Below are 26,008 nucleotides of genomic sequence, written 5' to 3'. Positions count from 1 at the left end.
TCAGTAACACCACGGTGGTCAGCCAACAAACATCTCCACGATCAGGAGGATTGCTAAAAGGGAAACTGTTTGAATTGTCCAGACACACTTTTTGTTTCGTTTTTAAGCAGCGATCTTCTCTGGTCGAGGAAGTTCCAGCATCCCCAACAAGGTAGCCGAGTGACAGATGGGGGAGGAGAAGGGAAGGGTGGGCCTTGCAGATTAGCGATGTAGTTGTCAAGCGTCCAACGTTCCTGCAACGCCCTCCCTGCTACTGCTTCACCCTGACTCTCCAGGAGTACGTGGTGAGGATCTTCGACTTCTTCTTGACCATGCAAGTGTAGGTGCCTTCGTTGATGGCGTTGGCGATGATGCTCATGTGGTCGTCGTTCAACGAGAGGTACCCCGGATAGGAATATTCTAGAAGCTCTTTATCTTTGTACCAACTATATGGGGGGGGGGGGGAAGCGGGTGACAATCAGCTGGTAGGATACGCATGGGCACAGATATATTTCTGTTTTTTTTTTTAAGAGACTTTATACATTTTTATTTCACAGGCAGCAAATGCTAACACCAGCGCAGGATTTCCACAGACAGCGAAAGGTGTTTTTTTTTTTTTTTAATATCCCCACCCCTTCCACCGCAGATTTCTTTTTAGTTTAGAGGTAAAAGTTTTTTTTATTGTTGGTCTGGGACCGTATTAAACATTTCGTTCGTAGTTTAGAGAACAGATGCCTGAGGGGGCCAGGAGGTTTAGAAAAATGATGACCGGTATAGAGACAGAGGAGAAGGGGAATGGAAGGTGATTGTAAAGGAGTTTGAGTCTTCCTTAAGAGGGAGATAAAGTGGCATATAAAAATCAACTCTTCTTCTTCCTCTCCAAACTCCACCTTTCCCAGGCACCTCTACCAAATCTCCAGGAGTTTCCTTACTCTGAGTTTTCATCCCTATGAAATGCAGTTGACGGGCAGTAGATTCAGAGTAGAATCATAGAGTTGGGACCACCAGGGTCATCTAGTCCAACCCCCTGCACAATGCAGGACATTCACAATTACCCCCCCCCCAGTGACCAGAAGATGGCCAAGGTGCCCCCCTCTCATCATCTGCCTAAGGTCACAGAATCAGCATTGCTGACAGATGGCCATCTAACCTCTTCTTAAAAACCTCCAGGGAAGGAGAGCTTACCACCTCCCGAGGAAGCTTGTTCCACTGAGGAACCGCTCTGTTAGAAAATAATTTTTATATCTTGCATGAAGAGATAACTGATGGAATTTTCCACTACAAGATGCGGTGAGGGTCACTGCCTCAGATGGCTTTAAAACAGAAATCAGGGCAAATTAATTTAGAAATCAACCACAATCAGCCAAGGTTGCAAATTGGAACCTCCATGGTCAAAGGCAGTATATCCCCGAATACTGGTTGCTGGGGTACAACCAAACAACAGGACAGAGCTCTTATTTTCCTGCCCCATTTGTAGGATTCAGAAATTATTCTTGGAAACAGGATGCCAGGTGGAGTGGTTTGAAGAAGGGGTCTATGAGAAGAAGCAGGATACTTACTAAACTTTGCCCTTTTTATGAATGATCTTCTGCCCGCACCGGAAGGTGACGTTCCTGCCCTCTGGGACGATCCTTGTTTTCATCCTTGGAGGAGGTGGAGTTGGCACCACTGTCGGGAAAGGGAACTCTGGAAGGGAAGACCCAAAACAAAACCATGCATGGGACTTAAGTCAGACCAGTAAGCTCTGTTGCACAGGGAAGAAGAGTTGGTTTTTATATGCTGACTTTCTCTACAACTTAAGGAAGAGTCAAACTGGCTTACAATCACCTTCCCTTCCCCCTCCCCACAACAGACTCCCTGTGAGGTAGGTGGGGCTGAGAGTGCTGTGACTAGCCCAAGGTCACCCAGCTGGCTTCATGTGGAGGAGCGGGGAAACAAATCCAGTTCACCAGATTAGCCTCCGCCACTCATGTGGAGGAGTGGAGAATAAAACCCTGTTCTCCAGATCAGAGTCCACCGCTCTTAACCACTACACACGATATGACGTAAAACTCAGCATCGCAACTTGTGAATCGCTAGAGTACTCGTAACTTGTGAATGTAGTTAAAATATTACCTTACCTTGAGTCAGACGATTGACCCTTCTAGTTCGCTATTGTCAATCCAGATCTTGGAGACAGAGAAAGGTCTGCCCATCATCCGAAGCCTGAGATATTTTTAACTGGAGATGCCGGGGACTGAACCCGAGAGCTCCTGCATGCCAACCGGGTGCTCTATCACTGTCTTCCATCCTCCCCATAGCTTGTGGGGGGAAATCAGACAGGCCACTGTGAGCACTTGAAGATGTGCCTTTCTATCACAGGCAAAAGGCCTAGGAAGACATGTTGGAAGACATGCACTCCTCGGTCACTTTCTCCAAGCTGCGATGCCAACCTCCTGGGGATGAGCTGTAACACTCCTAACTCAGTTCACCGGCATTTCTAGTTAAAAAATTTCTAGGGAACCTGCAGGTTGGCTAATACTAGGGTTGCTAGCTCTGGGTTGGAAAATACCTTGAGATTTTGGGGGGTGGAGCCTGAGGAGGGCGGGGTTTAGAGAGGGAGGGACTTCAATGCCATAGAGTCCAATGGCCAAAGCGGCCATTTTCTCCAGGGGAACACATTTCCATCGCCTGGAGATCTCCTGCCACCACCTGGAGGTTGGAAACCCTAGATAATACTAGTCTAGATGCACCAACAAGCAGTGTGGTGTAGTGGTTAAGAGTGGTGGACTTTAGGCTGGAGAACCGGGTTCGATTCCCCACTCCTCCCCACTCCTCCCCATGAAGGTGACCTTGGGCTGGTCACAGTTCTCTCCGAACTCTCTCAGCCCACATGGAGGCAGGCAATGGCAAACCACCTCCGAATGTTTCTTGCCTTGAAAACCCTACAGGGTCGCCATAAGTCGGCTGGGACTCGACAGCACTTTCCGCCACCAGATGTGCCAACAGCTGCCAGAGCCAGTCGAAAACAGCTTTATGGGTCTTTAACAGCAGAGCCTTCTGGGGGGTGGCTTCTGGCACCCAACCATTCACAAAAAACAAGGACTCCTTACCCAAGCAGAAGTCACAGCTGTGCGGGCAATGCTTCTTCATCAGTTTTGGCCGTTTCTTGCAGTAGCCCTTCCGAGTCCAGGAAGGGCAGAGAAAGAGTCGGTCTTTACATCCTGAAACGAAAGGAGCCATCGGGTGAAAATAAAATAGAAATCACAACCGAGGGAGAAGGTTAGGGTTGCCAGGTCCCTCTTCACCACCTGTGGGATGTTTTGGGGGTGGAGCCTGAGGAGGGATGGGTTTGGGAAGGACTTCAGTGCCATAGAGTCCAGTTGGCAAAGCGGCCATATTCTCCGGGTGAACTGATCTCTACCGGCTGGAGATCAGTTGTAATAGCAGGAGATCTCCAGCTACGACCCGGAAGTTGGCAACCCTAGGTGGTGGCCATAACCGGGGAAGAATATCTTTGGAGTGGAGGGGCCTATTCACACCTTCGACACAAGGGGGGGTCAAAAAACCTACAGCCAACTTGTGGGTGTTCATGAACGTGTGGATAAGAAGAGTGGGAAAAACAAACCCTTTGCAGAACCATTGGGAGGGATTATATCAAATGAGAAGGGAAAGGTCTTGTGTTGACTTGCTTATAGGAAAACAACCCACCACAGCTGGGACCCCGCCCCGCTTTCTAAACCCTTTCCTGGGAGTGTGCAGAGAGCTGGTTTTGGCAGGGAGATCTAGGGCTAGAGGGGGAAGCCAACGCAAATATCACTTTCAAAGAAAAAGCGCACAAAAAGCCAGATTGATTCCCTTCCGACGCCTCCTTTTCGGTCTGCGGGTAGCGAGGCTCTGTCTTCCTTCGGGCCGTTTCCTTTTCCTGAAGCTATAAATTGAATTGCAGCAATGGGTTGAAAACATTTTTCTTTTTCTCCCCCCGCCCCCCAAAAAAGTTCTGAATGGAGGAGGCAGTTCAAGCCACTAATCCCCAAATCAAAAGCATCTTGTCTTGTGTAAGATTCTCGGTTTGGCCATACCGATGATTTTGGCTTAAGCAGTCGAAGCCAGGAGGAAGAGGGACAAACTAACCCATCTAGCCCTTAAAGCTTTTCTGCAGGGTAGGAAAGCGAAGCCCACGCTAGCCGGATCTTGGAAGCTAAGCAGGGTCGACCCTGGTTAGTATTTCGATGGGTGACCACCAAGGGATAACAGGGGCGCTACGCAGAGGAAGGCCATGGCAAACCACCTCTGAAGGTCTCTTACTTTGAAAACCCTACGGGGTAGCCATAAGTCGGCTGCCACTCAACACCGGCACTGTCCATCACCACTAGGCAAGTGATTAAGGGTTGCCAACCTCCAGGTGGTGGCTTAGGGTTACCAGGTTCCTCTTCACTACCAGAGGGAGGTTTGGGGGGCAAAGCCTGAGGAGGGCAGGGCAAGCAAGAGAGGCCCTCACTAGGAAATGCATAGGAGAATATCTCTGCTTCCTCCCGATGAAGGGAACCACCAGTGTTTTTGCAATATCCATAGCCACTGCATTAATTTCCTCCCTCTTCTCAGACCTATTTGCATGCCTAGCAACCAACAAAACTCATATTAAAAGGGAAGGAGTGAAGACTGCCATAACCAGGAAGCCTGGAAGCAAAGAGGCAAGAGTGAAAATGGACATACAGAGAGGGAGAATCAACCAGTGCAGCTATCTTGCCCAAATTCGTGTAATATTTTGTTAGTAAGTTTGTTAAGAATGCCAGTTTTTCCTCCTGGCAACCTCCACTCCCACACACTCACCATAAAGCCTGAAGATCCCCCACATCTCATCCTGGGAGATTACGTTTTTCCCAGTCAGCGTCGCATTGAGATGCATCAGAGCGTTCGGGTCCAGGGAGTGCATCAGCCCCAGGGCGTGGCCAATTTCGTGAGCAGCAATGTGGACCAGGTCAGTAAGCCAAACCCCTGGAGAAAAGGGAACACGTCTGAAAGTTAGGACCAAATGTCACAAATGCATAGCAGATTTCTGTTAGGACCAGCAAATACACAACAAAGCAGTGAGCAAACTTGAGAGTTCAACAGAATTCTCCGCCAACAAACACACAACAAAGCAGTGAGCAAGCTTTAGAGTTCAACAGAACTTCTGTTGAACTCTTCATCAACCCAGATGCTAAGGAAAAGAAATTTAGGTGGAGGGGGGAGGAAGAAGAAACATGTTTCAGGACATGAGGGATAAAGGCTGCACAGCCAGATATTTTTAAAATGGCATATTAAAGGGAAGGGGGAAGTATCATGGGACACCTTAATGTCTACCATTCATTGTGGCTTCAGGTTCTATGGCCCAAAGTCCATTTCATTATAGTGAAGTGAATCCTAGGCAGCAGATTTTATTTATTTCATAAATATATTAGACAGGACAGAGCCCCGTGGCGCAGAGTGGAAAGCTGCAGTACTGCAGTCCAAGCTCTGCTCACGACCTGAGTTCGATCCTGACGGAAGTTGGTTTCAGGTAGCCGGCTCAAGGTCGACTCAGCCTTCCATCCTTCCGAGGTTGGTAAAATGAGTACCCAGCTTGCTGGGGATAAAGGGAAGACGACTGGAGAAGGCACTGGCAAACCAGCCCATAAACATAGTCTGCCTAGTAAATGTCAGGATGTGCTTACAGAGGGGACTACCTTTACCTTTTTATGTTAGACAGACAGGCAGACAGACAGAAGTATAAATGGGGGAATTGTGGTTAAAAGGCCGTGGCATACAAGTGACCTCATCTGGGACTTTTGTACAAAAGTCAAAAGAATGCAAGATGAGCATTGCTTTAAAACCGGCTATAATTCACAACATCTGCATTTGGAACCCACAACAGATGTTCAACGACTTCAACATAACTAGGGAGACGGCGTTATCGCCTATCACAGCTGGAACACACTTCAGCCAGAACGTTCCACTTCGGTGAATCAGCCGCATTCAGACTTCACAACTAATCGGGGGTCCAGTCCAACCGCAGTTCGCTGGTTCATGTGAACGCAGCCCAAATCAAAGACGCTCGGAGATGCTTCAAAGAGGCAACAGGCTCTTGGCCTCCCCGGAACACAAAGCGAGATCACAATGCAACAGGATGTCTGACATAAAACACACAAAGAAAGCCACAACATTTTTTCCTGTAGACCAATGAGCAAAACGCTAAGCGCGTTTAGATTCAACAGTACCGGCCCAGGACAGATAAATGGGCGCCAGTGATCAATTGTATCTATCACATTCTAATTCCATCTTTGGCATACGTCATTCTTGTATCCTCCATTGTAACTTCATAATGACCCTGTAAGGTAGGTGTAGTTGAACGAAAGTGATGGGTTGGGAAATACCTGGCAATTTTGGGGGTGGAGCCTGAGGAGCAGGGGTTAGGAGGGGGGGGGACTTCAACGCCATAGTCCAATTGCCAAAGTGGCCATTTTCTTCAGGGGATCTGATATCTGTCACCTGGAGATCAGTTGTAATAGCAGGAGATCTCCAGCCACCACCTGGACGTTGGCAACCCTAGTCCCATGGCTTTCCATGAGCTTCGTGAAGGGTTGCCAGGTCGCCCCTGGCCACTGGTGGGGGGTGGGGGATTGGGTTGCCAGATCCCAGTTGGGAAACTCCTGGAGATTTGGGGAAGAAGAAGAGTTGATTTTTATATGCCAGCTTTCTCTACCACTTAAGGAAGAATCAAATCGGCTTACAATCACCTTCCCTTCCCCACAGCAGACACCCTGGGAGGTAGGTGGGGCTGAGAGAGCTCTAAGAGAGCTGTGACTAGCCCAAGGTCACCCAACTGGCTTCATGTGGAGGAGTGGGGAAACAAATCCAGTTCACCAGATTAGCGTCCACCACTCATGTGGAGGAGTGGGGCATCAAACCTGGTTCTCCAGATCAGAGTCCACCGCTCCAAACCACCACTTTTAACCACTACACCATGCTGGCTCCCAAGGAAGGAGCCTGGGGAGCACAGGGACCTCAGTGGAGTACAATGCCACCCAGTCCACCCTCCAAAGCATCCATTTTCTCCAGGGCAACTGATCTCTGTAGTCTGGAGATGAGCTGTAATTCCAGGGGGTCTCCAGGTACCACCTGGAGGCTGCCATCACTAGCTTCATAGCTGACTTGAACCCGGGTCTCCAAATAAGGTTGCCAGGTCCCTCTTCACAACCGGTGGGAGGATTTTGGGGCAGAGCCTGAGGAAGGTGTGGTTTGAGGAGGAGAGGGACTTCAATGCCATAGAGTCCAATAGCGAAAGTGGCCATTTTCTCCAGGGGAACTGATCTCTATCGGCTGGAGATAGAGCAGGAGATCGCCAGCTATTACCTGGAGGTTGGCAACTCTATCTCCAAAGTCCTACACTCTGACCATTGAATGACACTGTCTCCATCTGCTACGAGTCCGTCCTCCCTCATTTATGGGACCCCTCATGCCAGATGGAAGACAGGCACAGCAGGATGGGGCCCTGATTTTGCAAAGGGTGTCTGGTTTTTTAAAAAGGCTTCAGAAGTGTTCGTTTTTCATCCAAAAGACACCCTGCATTCCTCTTGGCCAGGCATAGAGCTGTTGTGAAATCTGGGTTTTCTTTTTGACAATAAAAGCCCCAAAAACGCCACTCAAAAACTCTTTTTGGTTTTTCAGCTTCCTAAATAGGAAAGAGTATCGTTTGCAAATCTAGTTGATGGCTGTCATGGAAAGACAGCTGGATTTTGAGAGGGGGTGACATCTCCCCGTTCACAGGGATCGCATAGCTGTGTGTGGAAAGAATCCGGGGCTGAGCCCAAAAAAGCCATTTTCCTCCGACGACTTCACATCACGGTGTTTTATGGCCAGCGTCTACTCAAGTAACAGATCTGTGCAAGGAAACTGCAGTGCACATCAGAAGATTGCAATTTATTTTATGAGTCTTGTCTTCCAGGGAGGGTTATAACAAAATTTGGGGGAGGGGGTCCTCTGGAAAAATGCATGGTGGGAGGCAGATATTACCAACAGGTGTTGTGGGGAAACCAACGGGTGTAGAGGGTGGGTGGGCTTGGCCACTGGTGAGGGATGGGGGGTAGGGCTGCCAGATCCAAGTTGGGACACCCCTGGAGATTTGGGGATGGAGCCTGGGTAGGGCTGCCAGGTCCCTCTTCACTACCGGCAGGAGGTTTTTGGGGTGGAGCCAGAGGAGGGCAGGGTTTGGGGAAGGGAGAGACTTCAGTGCCATAGGGTTAGGGTTGCCAGGTCTCTCTTCGCCACTGGCGGGAGGTTTTGAGGGCAGAGCCCAGGGAGGGCGGGGTTTGGGGAAGGGAGGGACTTCAATGCCGTAGAGTCCAATGGCCAAAGTGGCCATTTTCTCCAGGGGAACTGATCTCTGTCACCTGGAGATCAGTTGTAATAGCAGGAGATCTCCAGCCACCACCTGAAGGTTGGCAACCCTACTACATCTGCAGCCCTGATTATTACCCGTAACGGCAGGGAAGATTCCCCAAATATCATTCAGGAGTAGCAAGTCCTCCTCTTGTAGGGTGGAAGGTTTACCTTTTTTCCAGCTAAACCTCGTCTCCCCCACAATCCAGTATTCATGGTCGTCAAAATGGATCTCGCCGGTCTGCGGGAAAAAGGCATGTGCCAGTTCTCCAGTCGTGCCGTCGAAACAGTGATGGATGTGGGACTCCAGGCAATCCGTGTGGTTGATGGAATAGAAACCTGGGGGAGAAAGCATGGAGAAAGAGCACAACAAGAAGTAATCTTTATCCCTGGAAACTGGGTGGCTGAATCAATTTTTGCAAACACACTAAGGTGATCTTTAGGGTTGCCAACCTCCAGGTAGTAGCTGGAGATCTCACGGAATAACAACTGATCTTCAGGTGATAGAGATCATCTGGCCACTTTGGCCATTGGACTCTATGGCATTGAAGTCCCTCTCCTCTCCAAACCTCACTCTCCTCAGGCTCTGCCCCCAAAATCTCCAGGTATTTCCCAACCTGCAGCTGGCAACCCTACCTGGAGATCAGTTGTAATTCTGGGAGATCTCCAGCCATCACCTGGAGATTGGCAATCCTAATTAGAGTCACCCTCCCACATTTCACAGAGGGATACAGGGATGAACGTATGAAGCTGCCTTCTACTGAATCAGACCCTTGGTCCATCAAAGTCAGTACTGTCTACTCAGACCGGCAGTGGCTCTCCAGGCTCTCCAGGGTCTTTCACATCACCTACTTGCCCCTTTAACTGGAGATGCCGAGGATTGAACCTGGGACCTTCTGCATGCCAAGCAGATGCTCTACCACTGAGCCACAGCCCCTCCCCAGTTTGCAACACCTCTGTTTTCCTGATAAGGAACACTGCCTGGGAGCCCCAGCATTATACACTGCCGTACACCCTACTTCGCTTTCCCAGAAGGTTTGAAATGGCACCGGGTTATGCCTACCGATCTTCAGGTCGCTGGCTTCGCTTGGCGACACTTCCCGGAAGCTGAAAGGCGAGACGTCGCTCCACATGCGGAAAGCTGTCGCCAATCCCTTCCTCGTCTGGCTCTCATTGATGAGGTTTCTGGGGAAAGACAGAATCCTGCAGGGGAATTAAAAACAGAAGGGAATATACATGAAGCTGCCTTATGATGGATCAGACCATCGGACCATCCAGGTCAGTATTGTCTACTCTGACGGGCAGCAGCTCTCCATTGTACGGTTGCCAGCCTCCAGGTGGGACCTGGAGATCTCCCGCTATTACAACTGATCTCCAGACTACAGAGATCAGTTCCCTGGAGAAAACGGCCACTTTGGTAATTGGACTCTATTGGCATTGAAGTCCGTCCCCTCTCCAAACCCCGCCCTCCTCAGGCTCCACCCCCCAAAATCTCCAGGTATTGCCTAACCCAGAGCTGGCATCCCTATCTCCAGGGTCTTAGGCAGAGGGCTTTCCCATCACCTACTGCCTGGTCCTTTTTAACTGGAGATGCCGTCGATTGATCCTGGGACCTTCTGCATGCCAAGCAGAGGCATTAAGCCACCGCCCCTTCTGTTTTGGGTTTTAAAAAAGGTAAAAAAGCCCATTGGTTCTTGTAGGTTATCCGGGCTGTGTAACCGTGGTCTTGGAATTTTCTTTCCTGACGTTTCGCCAGCAACTGTGGCAGGCATCTTCAGAGTAGTAACACTGAAGGACAGTGTCTCTCAGTGTCAAGGGTGTAGGAAGAGTAATATATAGTCAGAAAGGGGTTGGGTTTGAGCTGAGTATTGTCCTGCAAAAGTATTGTCCTGTAAGTATCAAGATAATGTGCTAATGAGGGTATGGTATGTTAATATGGAACCATTGTATCCTGAAGTGATCTGTTAATGTGTGTAATCCAAAGCTAATCTGTATGGCTATTGTTGAATGTTGTCTTTGTCTGGAGGTTTTTCAGGGCAGGAAGCCAAGCCTTATTCATTCTTAAACTCTCCTCTTTTCTGTTAAAGTTGTGCTGATGTTTATGAATTTCAATGGCTTCTCTGTGCAATCTGACAAAATAGTTGGTAGAATTGTCCAGTCTTTCAGTGTCTTGGAATAAGACCCTGTGTCCTGTTTGTGTCAGTCCATGTTCAGCCACTGCTGATTTCTCAGGTTGGCCAAGTCTGCAGTATCTTTCATGTTCTTTTATCCTTGTTTGTATGCTGCGTTTTGTGGTCCCGATGTAAACTTCTCCACAGCTGCAAGGTATACGATATACTCCTGCAGAGGTGAGGGGGTCTCTTTTGTCTTTTGCTGATCGTAGCATTTGTTGTATTTTGCAGTATTGTCTTTTGCAGGACAATACTCAGCTCAAACCCAACCCCTTTCTGACTATATATTACTCTTCCTACACCCTTGACACTGAGAGACACTGTCCTTCAGTGTTACTACTCTGAAGATGCCTGCCACAGTTGCTGGCGAAACGTCAGGAAAGAAAATTCCAAGACCACGGTTACACAGCCCGGATAACCTACAAGAACCAATGAACTCTGACCGTGAAAGCCTTCGACAATATTTTGTAAAAAAGCCCCTTTGCAAGTACTGGGTCATTACTGTCCCATGGGGTGACATCACATCTTGACATTTACTAGGTGGACTATTTTTATGGGGTGGTTTGCCAGGGCCTTCCCCAGTCATCTACACTTTACCCCCAGCAGCAAGCTGGGTACTCATTTTGCTGACCTCGAAAGGATGGAAAGCTGCGTCAACCTTGAGCCGGCTACCTGAAACCGACTTCCCCTGGGATCGAACTCAGGTCATGAGCAGAGCTTTTGACTCCAGAACTGCAGCTGACCACTCTGCACCACGGGGCTCTGTTTTGGGTAACAGGTGGCATATTCCAGGGTTTTTCTTTCTGTCTGTCTGCCGGTGTCGTTTTGAATTAACATTGCCGTTTGTCAATTTTATTACCTGCCGGCTCTATCTCAGCATCGATCGGTGGTTTCGGATAGGATTGTTCAGACTCGCTTTTGTTTGGAAGCGAGGTTTGTACGCTCTCCATTGCTGTCATAGACCGCCTGGGCGGCAATTTTGCAGAGAAACGGTCTCAATCCCTTTCAGTCAAATAAACAGGCTGTCCTGAGCAACGTGGAAGAAGGGCGGGCTAGAAATGTAGTTTTTAAATATACACGCTCATATACAACACATGCCTCTCCGGCGCTCGGCTGAGGAGAACAAAGGTCCTCTCTTTCGCGGGCCATCAGGCCGCAGGTCTCTGGCCAAGGTAAAGTGTTTCAAACCGCCCAGGCCAGCCGCTCGCGCTCTTAAGCTGGCCCATCTGATCCTTGGGAGGTTTCCTCATCTGAGCCAGCCACGCTCTACTTGGCCCTTCTTCACGCGACTGTGGCCGCTCGAACCCGCAACTCAGTCCGCATGGATGTGGTCACCCCTGGCACAGAGTCCTGTTGGCAAAGGGTGCCAACGTTATCATTGCAGCAGAGGGGTCTTTCTTTTTGAAGCCGAGGGCCCCCAAAAGAACGTTATCAATGGAAACAGACTGCAAATGGATTGGACCCTGATCCTAGGGTTGCCAGCTCTGGGTTAGGAATTACCTGGAGTTTTTTTGGGGGGTGGAGCCTGAGGAGGGTAGGGTTTGGAGAGGGGAGGGGCTTCAATGCCATAGAGTCCAATTGCCAAAGTGGCCATTTTTCTCCAGGGGAACAGGTTGGAAACCCTACCTGATCGCCAACTTTCCAACTGCCCTGATGATGAAGAAGAAGAGTTTGCTGTTATATGCCGACTTTCCCTACCACTTAAGGAAGAATCAAACCGGCTTACAATCACCTTCCCTTCCCCACAACAGACACCCTGGGAGGTAGGTAAGGCTGAGAGAGTGTGACTAGCCCAAGGTCACCAAGCTGGCTTCATGTGTAGGAATGGGGAAACCTAGTTCACCAGATTAGTGTCTGCCACTCCTGTGGGGGAGTCAGGAATCAAACCCAGTTTTCCAGATCAGAGTCCACCACTCCAAACCACCGCTCTTACCCACTACACCACGCTGGCTCTCAAGACAGAGTCCCTATTTTGGGGTCTCCATCCTTTCTAAAAGAGCCCCGTGGTGCAGAGTGGTAAGATGCAATACTGCAGTCCAAGCTCTGCTCATGACCTGAGTTCGATCTCAGTTGAGCCAGCGTGGTGTAGTGGTTAAGAGTGGTGGTTTGAAGTGGTGGAGTCTGATCTGGAGAACTGGGTTTTATTCTCCACTCCTCCACATGAGTGGCAGACTCTAATCTGGTGAACTAGATTTGTTTCCCCACTCCTACACACGAAGCCAGCTGGGTGACCTTGGGCAAGTCACAGCTCTCTCAGGCTCACCCATCTCACAGGGTGTCTGTTGTGGGGAGGGGAAGGGAAGCCAGTTTGATTCTGCCTTAAGTGGTAGAGAAAGTCGGCATATAAAAACCAACTCTTCTTCTTTCTTCTTCTTCCTCCTCCTTCCTCCTTCCTTCTTCTTGGTTTCAGGTAGCCAACTCAGCCTTCCATCCTTCTGAGGTCGGTAAAATGAGTACCCAGTTTGCTGGGGGTAAAGGGAAGATGACTGGGGAAGGCACTGGCAAACCACCCCACAAACAAAAGTCTGCCTAGGAAACATCGGGATGTGACATCACCCCATGAGTGAGGAATGACCTGGTGTTTGCACAGGGGACCTTTACCTTTACCTTATCCTTGCTAAAAAGACAATCATGCTAGGAAAAGTTGAAGGCAGCAGGAAAAGGGGAAGACCCAACAAGAGATGGACTGACTCCATAAAGGAAGCCGCGGCCCTCAATTTGCAAGACCTGAGCAAGGCTGTTAAAGATAGGATGTTTTGGAGGACATCGATTTATAGGGTCGCCATGAGCCGGAACCAACTTGACAGCACTTAACACACACGCACACATCCTTGCTAAATGACAGTTCTCTATATTGGCTGAGCTTCAGATCTGCAGCGCATGAGAAAGAGCCTTACTTGTACGTCAGGTTCAAGTGGTCCCACTTCAGGTGTCCTGGGGTGAGGGTGTAGCGTTTGATCCTCAGATGGGGATGAGGTGGGAAAACGAGATCTCGGAAAAGTGGGGAAATGCCATTTGGAAAACCCGGCAGTGAAACCGCTTCCTTAAAAGATAGGACAGCCGGTCAGGCCTTTTGCGAATAGTCTTGGAACAAGTTCACAATCCAATACTAGTTGAATCCCTGGTATTCCCCATGTGTTTTTTTTCATGAAGCCCAATGCAGTGTGGAAAGTTTCCCTACTGGTCTGGAATTGCTCTTTTCCTGCGAAAACCCTGTTACATGAGTTTTTCTTTCTTTCCCTGGAGTCTCCTTGTTGCTTTGCGCACATCGACTTCTCGGATTAAACTAACAGTCCATCCAATCCAGCATCCTGTTTCCAACAGGGGACAGCCAGGGATAGGGTTGCCAGCCCTGTGTTGGGAAATACCTGGAGATTTGGGGGATGGAGCTTCGTGAGGGTGGGATTTGGGGGGAGGGATCTCAGCATGGTACAATGCCATAGATGTCCACCTTCCCAAACAGCCTGGATCTGACCCCCCGGCCCCCTATCTAGGGTTGCCAGGTCCCTCTTCACCATCGGTGGGAGGTTTTTGGGGCGGAGCTGTGGAGGACGGAGTTTGGGGAGGGGAGGGACTTCAATGCCATAGAGTCCAATTGCCAAAGCAGCCATTTTCTCCAGGCGAGCTGATCTCAGTTGGTTGGAGATCAGTTGTAATAGCAGGAGATCTCCAGCTACTACCTGGAGGTTGGCAACCCTACCCCCATCCCCCGCCAGCGGCCAGGGGAGACCTGGCTTCCATCAGAGGATACCGGGAATGGCTGTTTTTTGCAATTCTGTTGGGAGATCGGGGTAGGGTTGCCAGGTCCCTCTTTGCCACTGCTGGGAGGTTTTGGGGGCGGAGACTGAGGAGGGTGGGTTTGGGGAGGGACTTCAATGCCATAGAGTCCAATTGCCAAAGTGGCCATTTTCTCCAGTTGAAATGATCTCAATCGGCTGGCGATTAGTTGTAATTAGGGTTGTCAGGTCCTTCTTCGCCACCAGCAGGAGGTTTTTGGGGTGGAGCCTGAGGAGGGCGGGGTTTGGAGGGGGGGACTTCAGTGCCACAGAGTTCAATTGCAGAAGTGGCCATTTTCTCCAGGGGATCTGATCTCTATGGGCTGGAGATCAGTTGTAATAGCAGGAGATCTCCAGCTAGTACCTGGAGGTTGGCAACCCTAGATCGGGGGCATCTAGGGTGTGGGAGGGAAACCATGAAATTTCCACTAGGGCGAGAAGCAGCTGTGAACCTTAGAAGGGAAAAGAAAGCTTGAGAAAGCTGTTTAAAAAGAAAAAGAAAAAAAAAGTTCCAGAGATGGCATCAGATTTCCCTACTCTTTTTAGGAGGGCATTTCGTGGATGCTCACGGTACTCAAGCCAGGAACTAAACTGGTCCAGATGAACACTTGTACTTAAAAGACCTTTTTGCCCTGGGAAGCGCCAACTCAGCCCTGCCCTACCACATTGTACTAGTGCGCGGACGTCAGTCCAACCTTACACTCAAAAAAGATTTTCCCGGAAAGCATTGCCAACCAGAGAGCTGGCCGACCCATTAAGAGCACAACTGAGAATATAGCCAGAGATGAATTTTGGAGTTCACTGGCCAGAAGGAATCCTTGGTGGTTCCAAAGACATACTTTGGGAAGGCGGGAGGGAAATCATACTGCTTTCTGACTGTCTGCCAGCGCCCTCGTGCTTATCTGGGATATTTGCAAACAAACCGATCCTTACAAAACTCTCCAGCTGATCCCGCAGAAGGCTGATGCTTCCTGCCACTCGAGGAAACGGCATTCCTATTTGAGGGGAATTAGTCAGCCTTATAAATGGGCATCCGTGCGCATGCACAGACTCTGGGCCGAAACATCTCTTCATAAGTAGGTCATATGGCTGAACTCCCTCCAAATCTGGAGCAAAGCAAGTATGAAATCTGTTTGGCCCAAAGGTTTGCATCCATGCTGCTTTTTGTCACGGTAGGAGCCTTTCCCATATGGGCGGGCTTCCTCCTCACAATCATGTGGTTGTCAGAACCAATGTGTAGCATGCACCCATCAACAATCTCAGAATACAAGGACCAAAAACTGGGAAAGGGGGAGCAGAGATAGAGAATCTTGTGATTTTATTTCCAAGATTCTACAAGCTCAGAAAAAGCTCCTTCCAAGAATGATCTAACCTATAATAATGTTTGCATTATGCTGATCCAGGAAATACGCTGCTAAAAAAACCCAGACAAAAGTATGGGGGACTGCAGTCTTTCATCTGGGAGACAGATCCCCCCAATAATGTCTCTTCCCTCCAGGAACTATATAGGAGAACAGGAATCCTTTCCTCTGCTTTAGAGGTACCACCAGTAACATTTGCCCTCATTGTGCCAATCGGTACCCTCTTCTCAAACCTATTTGCATGCTTGGCGGCCAACACTCTTCATACTAAGGAAAGAAATTGACATGGCATTACTTGAGCCTAGGAATAAATTCCTGGGCAATATACTAACTACTCTACACTTTTTATCTGATGCTGATAAATTAATTTTTTTTGATATCAGATGTGGATTCCTTTGTCCCTTGAAAAATGGTGCTTTTCGCTTTGGCGGCCAGGAAAATTAGGGCAAAGAAAGCCACTAAATGAAGAAAAGAAGGTTAGAGATGAATTATATCTTCCTTGTTTTATATATACTGCTTTAATGACCAACAGAATGTTGGGTACAATTTCAGAATCTTATCTTTTTCTGGATCTTATTAGTTTTATAATTTTTAACTTGTTTTAATAATGTTTTAGATTGTAAAGTCCTATGGCCGTTTACAATAAACCTACCTATCTACAAGATAGATGCGAAGGGTCAAGGATGATCTTACAGTTCTGAACAATGCCTAGTTCTGAACAATGTTCCCTGCAGAGGGGAACAAAACCATTGCACCAACCCCAACCATCATCTCAATCCTATTTGCGTGCCTAGAAACCAAGATTCCTTTCAGTAAGGAAAACTATAAAAAGGACCGTTTGAAAAACACACATATATTAAAAACCTCCGCTCTCAACAACTTTAAAAGCTTCTTACCTGAAATTTCGGAACATCTTTTCCAAGCGGGTGTCTGAGAGCAGCCAGTAGAACCACTAATGGGAAAATGCATATGAAACTCAGGATACATTGGTATTTATGGCTTTTCCGACAGTCATCTGGAAGAAAATTGTGAATGTTGTTTGCCCGAAGCCTTTCTGCATATTCCATGGCTGTCTTTCATTAAAGAGAGGGAGATAAACGTATCCCGTTCGCATGCATCCAATACTCAATGTGTTACAGCTGCGGCAGCAAATGGATACAGCTTGGTCGGATATTCAGAAAACTATTCTTTTCTTTTTTTTCAACGGCACTGGAAAAAAAAAAGTTAGACTTTACATTCAACCTCTGTTTGACAAGCCAAGTATTTTATCAGCCCCTGCCAAGCTGGATCATATTTCTGGGATCCAATCTTCCTTCGGCGGAGGAGGAGGAGGAGGGGAAAAACCCGTCGAGCAGAACAGCTGGGCTCATGGAAGAGCTGTTGCTTCTCCAGCTGTGTGTCAGCAGCTGGAAAAGAAAGGCGGCAGATTTATGCAACGAAAAGGGGGAGGGGAAGGTGGGAACGGAACCCAGAAGAAAGATGCACAACTGGCCCTTGGAATATTTTAAGTCGCATGGACCATGTTAGGAAATTATGTTGCTCACGGCAGTTTTGAGGACGCAAACTGGAAAGAGGGCGAGTATTTTATGTTAAGTTCATGCGGGCAATTCATAAGCAGCCTTTGTGATTCAAAAGAAGCAACCCCCCCTCCCCAGGGCCAGCCCTCAATGAAGCACACAAAATAGTTCAATAAAAGTGAAGTGCATCTGTAAAATAATTCACGACATTCGAATCTCAAGGCAGCAAGAAAGAGGCCTGTAAGGACAGGGGGAGTGCCCATCATGCCTCTGCAGGAGTAACTTTCTGAAAACGGCCTCCCACAGATCCCGATTTCCTTCTCAATCCTATTTGCATTCCCAGCAACCAACATATCTTGCAATATGGGGCAAAACACTGACATTCATAGATTATAACCTTGGCTTTTAAAAAATGTAACTATCTCAAATAAAGCAAGTGCCTATAGTAAGTTCTCAGGTAGGTACAGGTACAGATGTTTTGGAACCAAGCCAGTTAGAGCATTCAGGGTTAAAACTAGCACTTTGAACTGGGCATGGAAACACACCTAGAGCCACAGCACTGATTTTACATGTTCGTTGCAGTGGGCCCCTGGTAGACCCCTGGCTGCTGCGTTTTGCATCAGTGGGTGTTTTTGAACAGCTTTCAAGGGCAGCCCCTTAAAAAAGAATCTAACAGTAGTCTAGTCTGGATATTACGAAAGGATTTGCAACCTAACCCTAACCCTTTCCAGAAGCTGGTCAAGAATAGTTTGTTCCAGAAGACAATGGATGGTTTTGTTAGTTACTTACGGTAGTAGTTTGTTGACAGTGCCTTTTCTATAGATACTGATTTGATGTTTGTTGTTTAATTGACTGTTCTTTCACCCATCACTTGCTGGATTAGCTGCTATGATGTTTTTATCAAGCTGTTGCTTCTTCTAGGGACTATTTTAATTGTTCAACATTGCGTTGTTTTTTAAATTAAATCCTTTGTTTTATTGCCAAACGACTCTTTGAGGGTTATTAAAATAACAGGAAGGGCTGCTTAAAATAAAAATACAAGCATTGCATTAAAGAAAGAATGAACCCAGGGCTTGGAGAAAGGGCTGGAGGGACCATACTAATGGAAATATTTTAGAGCTCCTGCCCCCAACCCCATTCTGTTATGGACAGGACCCTAGTGGTGTAGTGGCTGAGACTGATAGGAACTAGAATCAGGATCCATGCCAGGGGAGAGGAATGGACACTCTACTGAGAGCCCACGTGGTGTAGTGGTTAAGAGTGGTGGTTTGGAGGCGGACTCTGATCTGGAGAACCGGGTTTGATTCCCCACTCCTCCACCTGAGCAGCGGAGGCTAGTCTGGTGAACTGGATTTGTTTCCCCACTCCTACACACGAAGCCAGCTGGGTGACCTTGGGCAAGTCACACTCTCTCAGCCCCACCTACCTTACAGGGTGATTGTTGTGGGGAAGGGAAGGCGATTGTCAGCCGGTTTGATTCTTCCTTAAGTGGGAGAGAAAGTCAGCATATAAAAACCAACTCCTCCTCCTCCTCTTCCTCTGGCTTTGTTAGGAATGACAATTGTAGATGGGTGCAGTGGTCATTAAGTAAAGCAGGCAAGAATTCGAGGCTAGGGTTTCCAGGTCCCTTTTGGCCACTGGCAGGAGGTTTTGGGGGCAGAGCCTGAGGAGGACGGGGTTTGGGGAGGGGAGGGACTTCAATGCCATACAGTCCTAATGCCAAATCAGCCTTTTTCTCCAGGTGAACTGATCTCTGTCAGCAGAAGATCAGTGGTAATAGCCAGTGCTGGATTTACATATAAGCTAAACAAGCTATAGCTTAGGGCCCCACTCTCTTGGGCCCCCCAAAAAAATTTAAAGGAAAAAAAACCTGGATGTACATTGTGTTTCTAAAGGAACTTTTGTTTTTGCCAAATGCCAATGTGTTTGCATTATTAAGTTTGTTATGAATAAAAAATCATTTTAAGTTAGAGCTTAATAATTATTTCACTATTAATATACTTCTTCTTGATTGTATTTCAGTTCAACAATGACTTTGATAAAATACATATTTTGTTACGTGCAAATGGCTTTCGATACCTATGAGGTCCATAACTTACCATAGAGCATATATTCAACACAAAAAACAGCGACAATTTGTTGTTGACAAATGAACCGTTTGAGACTCATGAACTGTATGAGAGTCCTTTTTATATTCGATTTTGTACATAGCAGTTCGTTGATTTGTGTTGTTGTGACCACTACGTCTTAGTTAAGTTTCCTTTGATACGTGTTTGCACGTTCACTTATTCTTTTGTCAATATATGTTTTTGCAGTTATTTGAGAGCCTCGTACTATCCTTATCTCAGCTTGTCTACATTAGTACTAGTGTATCTTTGCTCCAATACCTGGAGGTTGGCAACCCTATTCGAGGCCCATAGGTTGTATAAGGTCACTCTCTCACACTCGCTGAGGGAAGGGAGGATCTGAGAGAGGTTTCTTGGAAAGCTGGCAGGCGGCTCCCCTGGAGCTTCAAGGCGTAGAAAGAAACAGCTGCGGGATGCTGGGATTTTTATTTTCTTTTTTTTGCCCAGAGAAGCCAGCGGTTTGCCAAAGAAAACCTCCGTTGCCATACCAGCAGATGGGGAAAGGTGCCTTTTTCTGGGGCTGTCCAGGCTTCGTTTGCAAAATGTGCAGAGAAAGACAGACAGGCATGTCTTAAGCCTCACAAGATTCCCTTGTGGGGAATTAGGATTCCTTTTAGACTGCGCCTTAGGGTTGCCAACCTCCAGCTAGTTAGCAAACAAAAGCTGCAACAAATTGCACAATACAAGAAAAGTAACAAGGTGGTATTAATATGTCATAGCCACTGTTCACTGTTTACACATACAGCGTGTATCAGGGTGCTACTACACAGAACCTTTGTGTATGTGTATACAGTGAACAATGGCTATGACATATTAATACCACCTTCTTACTTTTCTTTATTGTGCAATTTGTTGCAGCTTTTGTTTGCTAAGTTTTTGTCAGCACGCTAACTCTAGTTTGCCAAACCTCCAGCTAGTAGCTGGAGATCTCCCGCTTACAACTGATCTCCAGGGAATAGAGGTCAGTTCCCCTGGAGAAAATGGCTGCTTTGGCAATTGGACTCTATGGCATTGAAGTCCCTCCCCTCCCCAAATCCCGCCCTTCCCAGGCTCTGTCCAAAAAACCTCCCACCGATGGCGAAGAGGGAGGGCAACCCTACTCGAAATCCCCTTGCTGGGGTCACCATAAGTCGGCTGCGACTTGACAGCACTTGACACACACCTAGTAGGGTTGCCAGTTCCCACTTCACCACCGGCGGGAGGTTTTGGGGGCTGAGCCTGAAGAAGGTGGGGTTTGGGGAGGGGAGGGACTTCAGTGCCATAGAGTCCAATTGCCAAAGCGGCCATTTTCTCCAGGCGAACTGATCTCTATCAGTTGGAGATCAGTTGTAATAGCAGGAGATCTCCAGATAGTACCTGGAGGTTGGCAACCCTATCACATAGCCACTCCTATTCTCTCAACATCGCCACCCTCACTCTTCCAGGATTTCAGGGGCTTTTGCAACAGGCAACTTTCGAGTTAATTTCTTGCACAACATGTGCTAGAAACCTGGTGGGATTTTTAAAACAGTAAAGGTGATCTTCCCAGAGGGCTGCATCTCACGCTTGATCAGCACTTGTTTCAAAGCACCATGACACATACATGGCCCTTGCCTTGACGGACTTATGCCAGTATTTTATCTGTGCTGTTTGTTTTATTAGAGAGGCTTGCTGTGTTTACATGCTTTGGTACGGAGCCACGATAAATGGAATTACATAAGCTGCATAAGAGGCTATTATTAATTCTCCCCTCTTCTAATGAGGTGCCCCCCCTCCAGATCTCACATCTGGCTGTTTAATTTGGCCCGGCTCTCAAGGATTGTTGAATCTGGCTCGATTTAATTTTGGACTAAAGAGAGGGGAAATTATATATTCCTAAGCAGTCTTAACTGGCTTTTTGGTACCATGTTATAAGAATAGGGTTGTCAAGTCCCTCTTTGCCACCGGCGGGAGGTTTTTGGGGCGGAGCCTGAGGAGGGCGGGGTTTGGGGAGGGGCTTCAATGCCATAGAGTCCAATTAACCAAGGCGGCCACATTCTCCAGGTGAACTGATCTCTGTCGGCTGGAGATCAGCTGTAACAGCAGGAGATCTGTTGACAACCCTATATAAGGAGCAGTGGAACACAGTGCAAGGAAATATACAATCCTATTGAGCAATGTGAGGGTTGTAGGGTGTATATGGGCAGACCCACAATGGTCTTGGGACGCCATGACATATCTGCCACCGATTTGGTTCAATGAGAGGCAGTGTGGTGTAGTGGTAAGAGAGCCAGACTAGGTTCTGGGAGACCCAGGTTTGAAACCCCACACTGCCATGGAAACTCGCTGGGTGACCTTGGGCCAAGAAGAAGAAGAAGAGTTGGTTTTTATATGCCGACTTCCTCTACTACAGCAGACACCCTGTGAGGTTAAACCAGTACCACTGAACATGTTCTCCCGAATTGTAACTTTTACACAATACCTCGTTCTAAGTTTATTGAGCCCCTCATACTGAGAATGGGACCCGACAGGGAAAGAGAAAAGATCGAAAAGCTTCTACAAGGAGATAATCCTTCAATCACCTCTCAGGTAGCAAAATTTTGTACGGCAGCAATTAAAATTCGTTGCCATAGAGTAGTTTCTTAGTCCAAATGGCAGATGTAACTTGGATGTTATTTATTTTACTATTTTTTTAAAGTGATTTAAGACTCGGACTGTAAACCTTTGTCTGTAAAACTATTTTAGTCCATGTATTTTGTTTTATCTGGTCAAGGGTCATAAATAAACTGTCTGTCTGTCTGTCTATCAATCACCCTGTGAGGTAGGTGGGGATGAGAGAGCTGTGACTAGCCCAAGGTCACCCACCTGGCTTAATGTGGAGGAGTGGGGGAACCAACCCGGTTCTCCAGATTAGATAGATGGAACTGTGGCAGTGCTCTCAAACTCTGGAGTTCTTGCTCCAAAGTGGGATATATTAGGTTTGCCAACCTCAAGGTGGTCATTTGGTAAGCCATTAGTGCTGTTTGCAAGCTGGGTCCTCATTTGACTGACCTCGGAAGGATGGAAGGCTGAGTCAACCTTGACCTGCCTACCTGAAACCGATGTCTGTTGGGATCGAACTCAGGTCGTGAGCAGAGCTTTTGACTGCAGGACTGCAGCTGACCGCTCTGCGTCATGGGGCTCTGTCCTGTCTAACATATTTAAATATTTATATGCTGTTTGTTTTTTATTCAATCTTTTGAATTCAGCACGAGTTCTTGTCTTTTTTTTTTTTTTAATTCCCAACCTCAAAGTGGTGGCTGGAGATCACCTGGGATTACAACTGATCTCCGGGTAGGCTTGCCACCACCTCCAGGTGGTGGCTGGAGATCTCTCACTATGACGAATGATCTCCAGGTAGGGTTGCCAGGTCCCTCTTCGCCACTGGTGGGAGATTTTGGGGGCAGAGCCTGAGGAGGGCGGGGTTTGGGGAGGGGAGGGACTTCAATGCCATACAGTCCTAATGCCAAATCAGCCTTTTTCTCCAGGTGAACTGATCTCTATCAGCTGGAGATCAGTTGAATTAGCAGATCTCCTGCTACTACCTGGCAGTTGGCAATCCTATATCCAGGCAACAGAGATCAGTTCACCTGGAGAAAATGGACTCTTTGGAAGTTGGACTCTATGGCATTATACCCTGCTGAAGTCCCTCCCCTCCCCAAACTCCACCCTCCTCAGGGTCCACCCCCAACACTCCAGATGTTTCTTAATCTGGAACTGGCAACCCTAGGCCATGAGGGCTATTACCTTGAGCTGCCCTAAGCTCAAGAAATAGTCAGTGCCGGATTTAAGTATAAGCTAAACAAGCTATAGCTTAGGGCCCCACTCTCTTGGGGGGGCCCAAAAAATTTAAAGGAAATAATACTTATTTCACTATTAATTTACTTCTTCTTAATTGTATTTCAATTCAACAATTATTTTGATAAAATATATATTTTGTTATGTGCAAATGGCTTTAGATACCTATTAGGTCCATAAATTACCCTATATTCAACACAAAAAACAGCGACAATTTGTTGTTGACAAAGGACAGCTGGACATATAAAGGGCCCCATTACCTTCAATAGTTTAGGGCCTCATCAAACCTAAATCCGGCCCTGGAAAGAAGATACCCCCAAAAGGCAAAAAGCAGGACAGTGAATTACCGGGGTCAAGGCCCAAAAATTTGGGAATGACTCTGAGTAAATAGGGACAGATGAGTCATACTTCTGTAAGAAATACAGCCAGACAACCCAGATAACCAAGAAAGAGGCGAAATCTAAATACACCGCAACTGTCTTCCATCAACAAAATTCCTAGGATTTTTTTTCTCTCCCCGCAGGACAAGATGTGCTCGAATTATCACACGCACATCCATAACTAAATCTTTGCTCTCTAATAGCAGCAAATAAAAAAAAACCCTCATACGTCATAAACACACACACACAAACAGCTGAAGAACAAAAGCTGCTAAGTAGGGCATAGGAGGCAAAAACAGAGGGAGGAATTCGAGATTGAAAGACGCCCTCCAGACTTCTCTCTGTCACAGGGGCCCCGTTTCATGCAGCCGTCCACTGGTGCGAACGTCAGCTCAACCAAGAGAGCCGCCGTTCTGTGCCAAATAATCTGGGTCCAGGACTGGAATAAATTATGCAAACCGAGTTTCACATTTTGCATGATTGTGCATAATTTAGCCTGCTTCTCTTAATTACAGACAGGCTGGAGAAATTCCATGGGGGGGGGGGGTTTCAAGACACTTATGCCAGTATAAAACAAATGGGAGCTGGTAAAACGAATGGGCTAAGGGTTACCAAATCTGCTTCAAATCTCATGTCCGCAGAGCAAATGGCAGGGTTTGCTGTAATGGCAAAGTTGACGCATCTAGTGAACAGAAGACCTAAAGAGGAGTTTCAGAGAAAATGGAAACTACCGTATTTTTCCATGTATAAGACTACGTTTTTTCCTTTAAAATTTTGCCCCCAAATTGGGGGTTGTCTTATACATGGAAGACGACCCCTATTTTTTCTTACTTTTGGGATCAAAAAAATTGGGGTTGTCTTATGCATGGGGGCGTCTTATAGACGGAATAATAAGGTATATACTCACTATGCATAATCACACTAAGGTTATAGGGTATTAGATAATTAGAATACCAATATTAGAAGTCTATAGAGGAGAAGGGGCAGTAGAAAGCAGATGTCTGCAAGCAGTAGTTTAATTTTAAAATGAGTTAAAACACTGGTAAAATAAAAACTAACAGTATATAGGCGGTAATGATAAAAAGCAGTAGAACATTAATCTGATATTTGAAGCATTATGGATGGCTCTAAATATATGTTTCCTTTGAAAGACATGATATTTTGTAAGTACTTTACTTACTTTAATAAAAAATATTTGGGGGGAAAACTCATGTCCGCCACCAATGCATTATGCCTGCCTCTCTCAGCCTCAATGTTCCCATCTGTACTATGGGGATAATAATACTGCTCTAACTTACAGGAATGTTCTGCTCATTACAAGAGAATTTGCTGAAAGTGCTTTGAACTGATGATAGGGGTTGTGCTGATGGTTAAGGGCTGTGGCTCAGAAGGAAGAGCCTCTGCTTTGCATGCAGAAAGTCCCAGGTTCAATTCCCAGCATCTCCAGTTAAAAGGACCAGGCAGTAGGTGATGTGAAAGACCTCTGCCCGAGACCCTGGAGACCTGCTGCCTTTCTGAGTAGTTATAAGAACATAAGAAAAGAACATAAGAACATGCTGGATCAGACCAAGGCCCATCAAGTCCAGCAGTTCGTTCCCACAGTGGTCGACCAAGTTCCTCTAAGAAGCCCACAAGCAAGACAACTGCGGCTCTGCAGTAGAGCATCTGCTTGGCATGCAGAGGGTCCCAAGTTTAATCCCTGGCATCTCCAGTTAAAGGGACTAGGCAAGTAGGTGATGTGAAAGACCTCTGCCTGAGACCCTGGAGAACCACTGCCAGTCTTAGTAGACTATACTGACTTTGATGGACCAAGGGTCTGATTCAGTAGAAGGCAGCTTCATGTGCTCAATGAACATCCTGCCTGTGTTCCACAACACCTAATATAATAGGCATGCTCCTCTGATCCTGGTGAGAATAGGTATGTATCATGACTAGCATTCGACTAGTAGCCATGGATAGCCCTCTCCTCCATGAACATGTCCACTCCCCTCTTAAAACTTTCCAAGTTGGCGGCCATCACCACATCCCGGGGCAGGGAGTTCCAGATTTTAACAATACTTACCTTGATGGACCAATGGTCTGATTCAGTATAAGGCGCCCACGTGTGCAGCGCTAAATATTTTTATATTGAAAGGCTATGCCCCCAAGGCAGCGCCTGACAAGCTTCTTTTTGCATCTTCCAGCCGGACAAGAAATTAGTCCTGCAAACAAGCGTTCCATGATGTTAATTAGGGCACCAATTTGCCGCCTGGTGGTTTACATGGGCACCAGGCCTGAGCTAACATGCACACAGAGAATTGGACATGTCTGTTCACTCCCGACTCCTTCAGGAGGGCCTCCAGTTCTGTTGGCCTCTGCTTGTTACAACGCAAAGGTTTTGCAAGCCGGCTCCAGCTCTTTACAAGTTGGCGTAAGTATCAGATCCATTTTCAAGAAAGAAAGGGGAGAGGGAAAGACAAAACACGTCTCTAGGCAATAACAATGATTTCAAAGGTAGCATTCAAAAGGTTTGCACTTCGGAGCG

The 26,008-nt window shown here is 47.3% G+C and overlaps 1 protein-coding gene across 1 annotated transcript; it reads right to left on the bottom strand.

Moving 5' to 3' along the window:
- Nucleotides 1–250: 250 nt before the first annotated feature.
- MMP23B (matrix metallopeptidase 23B) lies at nt 251–16,733 on the bottom strand. The gene is made up of 8 exons (XM_056865202.1): nt 16,563–16,733; nt 13,427–13,572; nt 9,422–9,561; nt 8,530–8,697; nt 4,792–4,956; nt 3,072–3,182; nt 1,539–1,665; nt 251–425 (listed from the first exon to the last, which is right to left on the bottom strand). The coding sequence occupies exons 1-8, from the start codon at nt 16,731–16,733 to the stop codon at nt 251–253; spliced, it is 1,203 nt and encodes a 400-aa protein (XP_056721180.1).
- Between the last annotated feature and the right edge of the window lie 9,275 nt (nt 16,734–26,008).

Source organism: Euleptes europaea, chromosome 19 (assembly GCF_029931775.1).
Source record: "Euleptes europaea isolate rEulEur1 chromosome 19, rEulEur1.hap1, whole genome shotgun sequence".
Classification (NCBI taxonomy): domain Eukaryota; kingdom Metazoa; phylum Chordata; class Lepidosauria; order Squamata; family Sphaerodactylidae; genus Euleptes; species Euleptes europaea.
The sequence above is the reverse complement of the archived record's forward strand: the minus strand, read 5'-3'. Positions and strand labels throughout refer to the sequence as shown.

Excerpts from the sequence above, each read along its gene's own strand:
- MMP23B (XM_056865202.1), bottom strand. The coding sequence starts at position 16,733 with ATGGAATATGCAGAAAGGCTTCGGGCAAACAACATTCACAATTTTCTT. Across the intron at positions 3,183-4,791 it reads GGGGATCTTCAGGCTTTATG|GATGTAAAGACCGACTCTTT; the intron begins GTGAGTGTGTGG and ends CTTTCGTTTCAG. Across the intron at positions 1,666-3,071 it reads CAGCTGTGACTTCTGCTTGG|AGTTCCCTTTCCCGACAGTG; the intron begins GTAAGGAGTCCT and ends CTTCCCTTCCAG.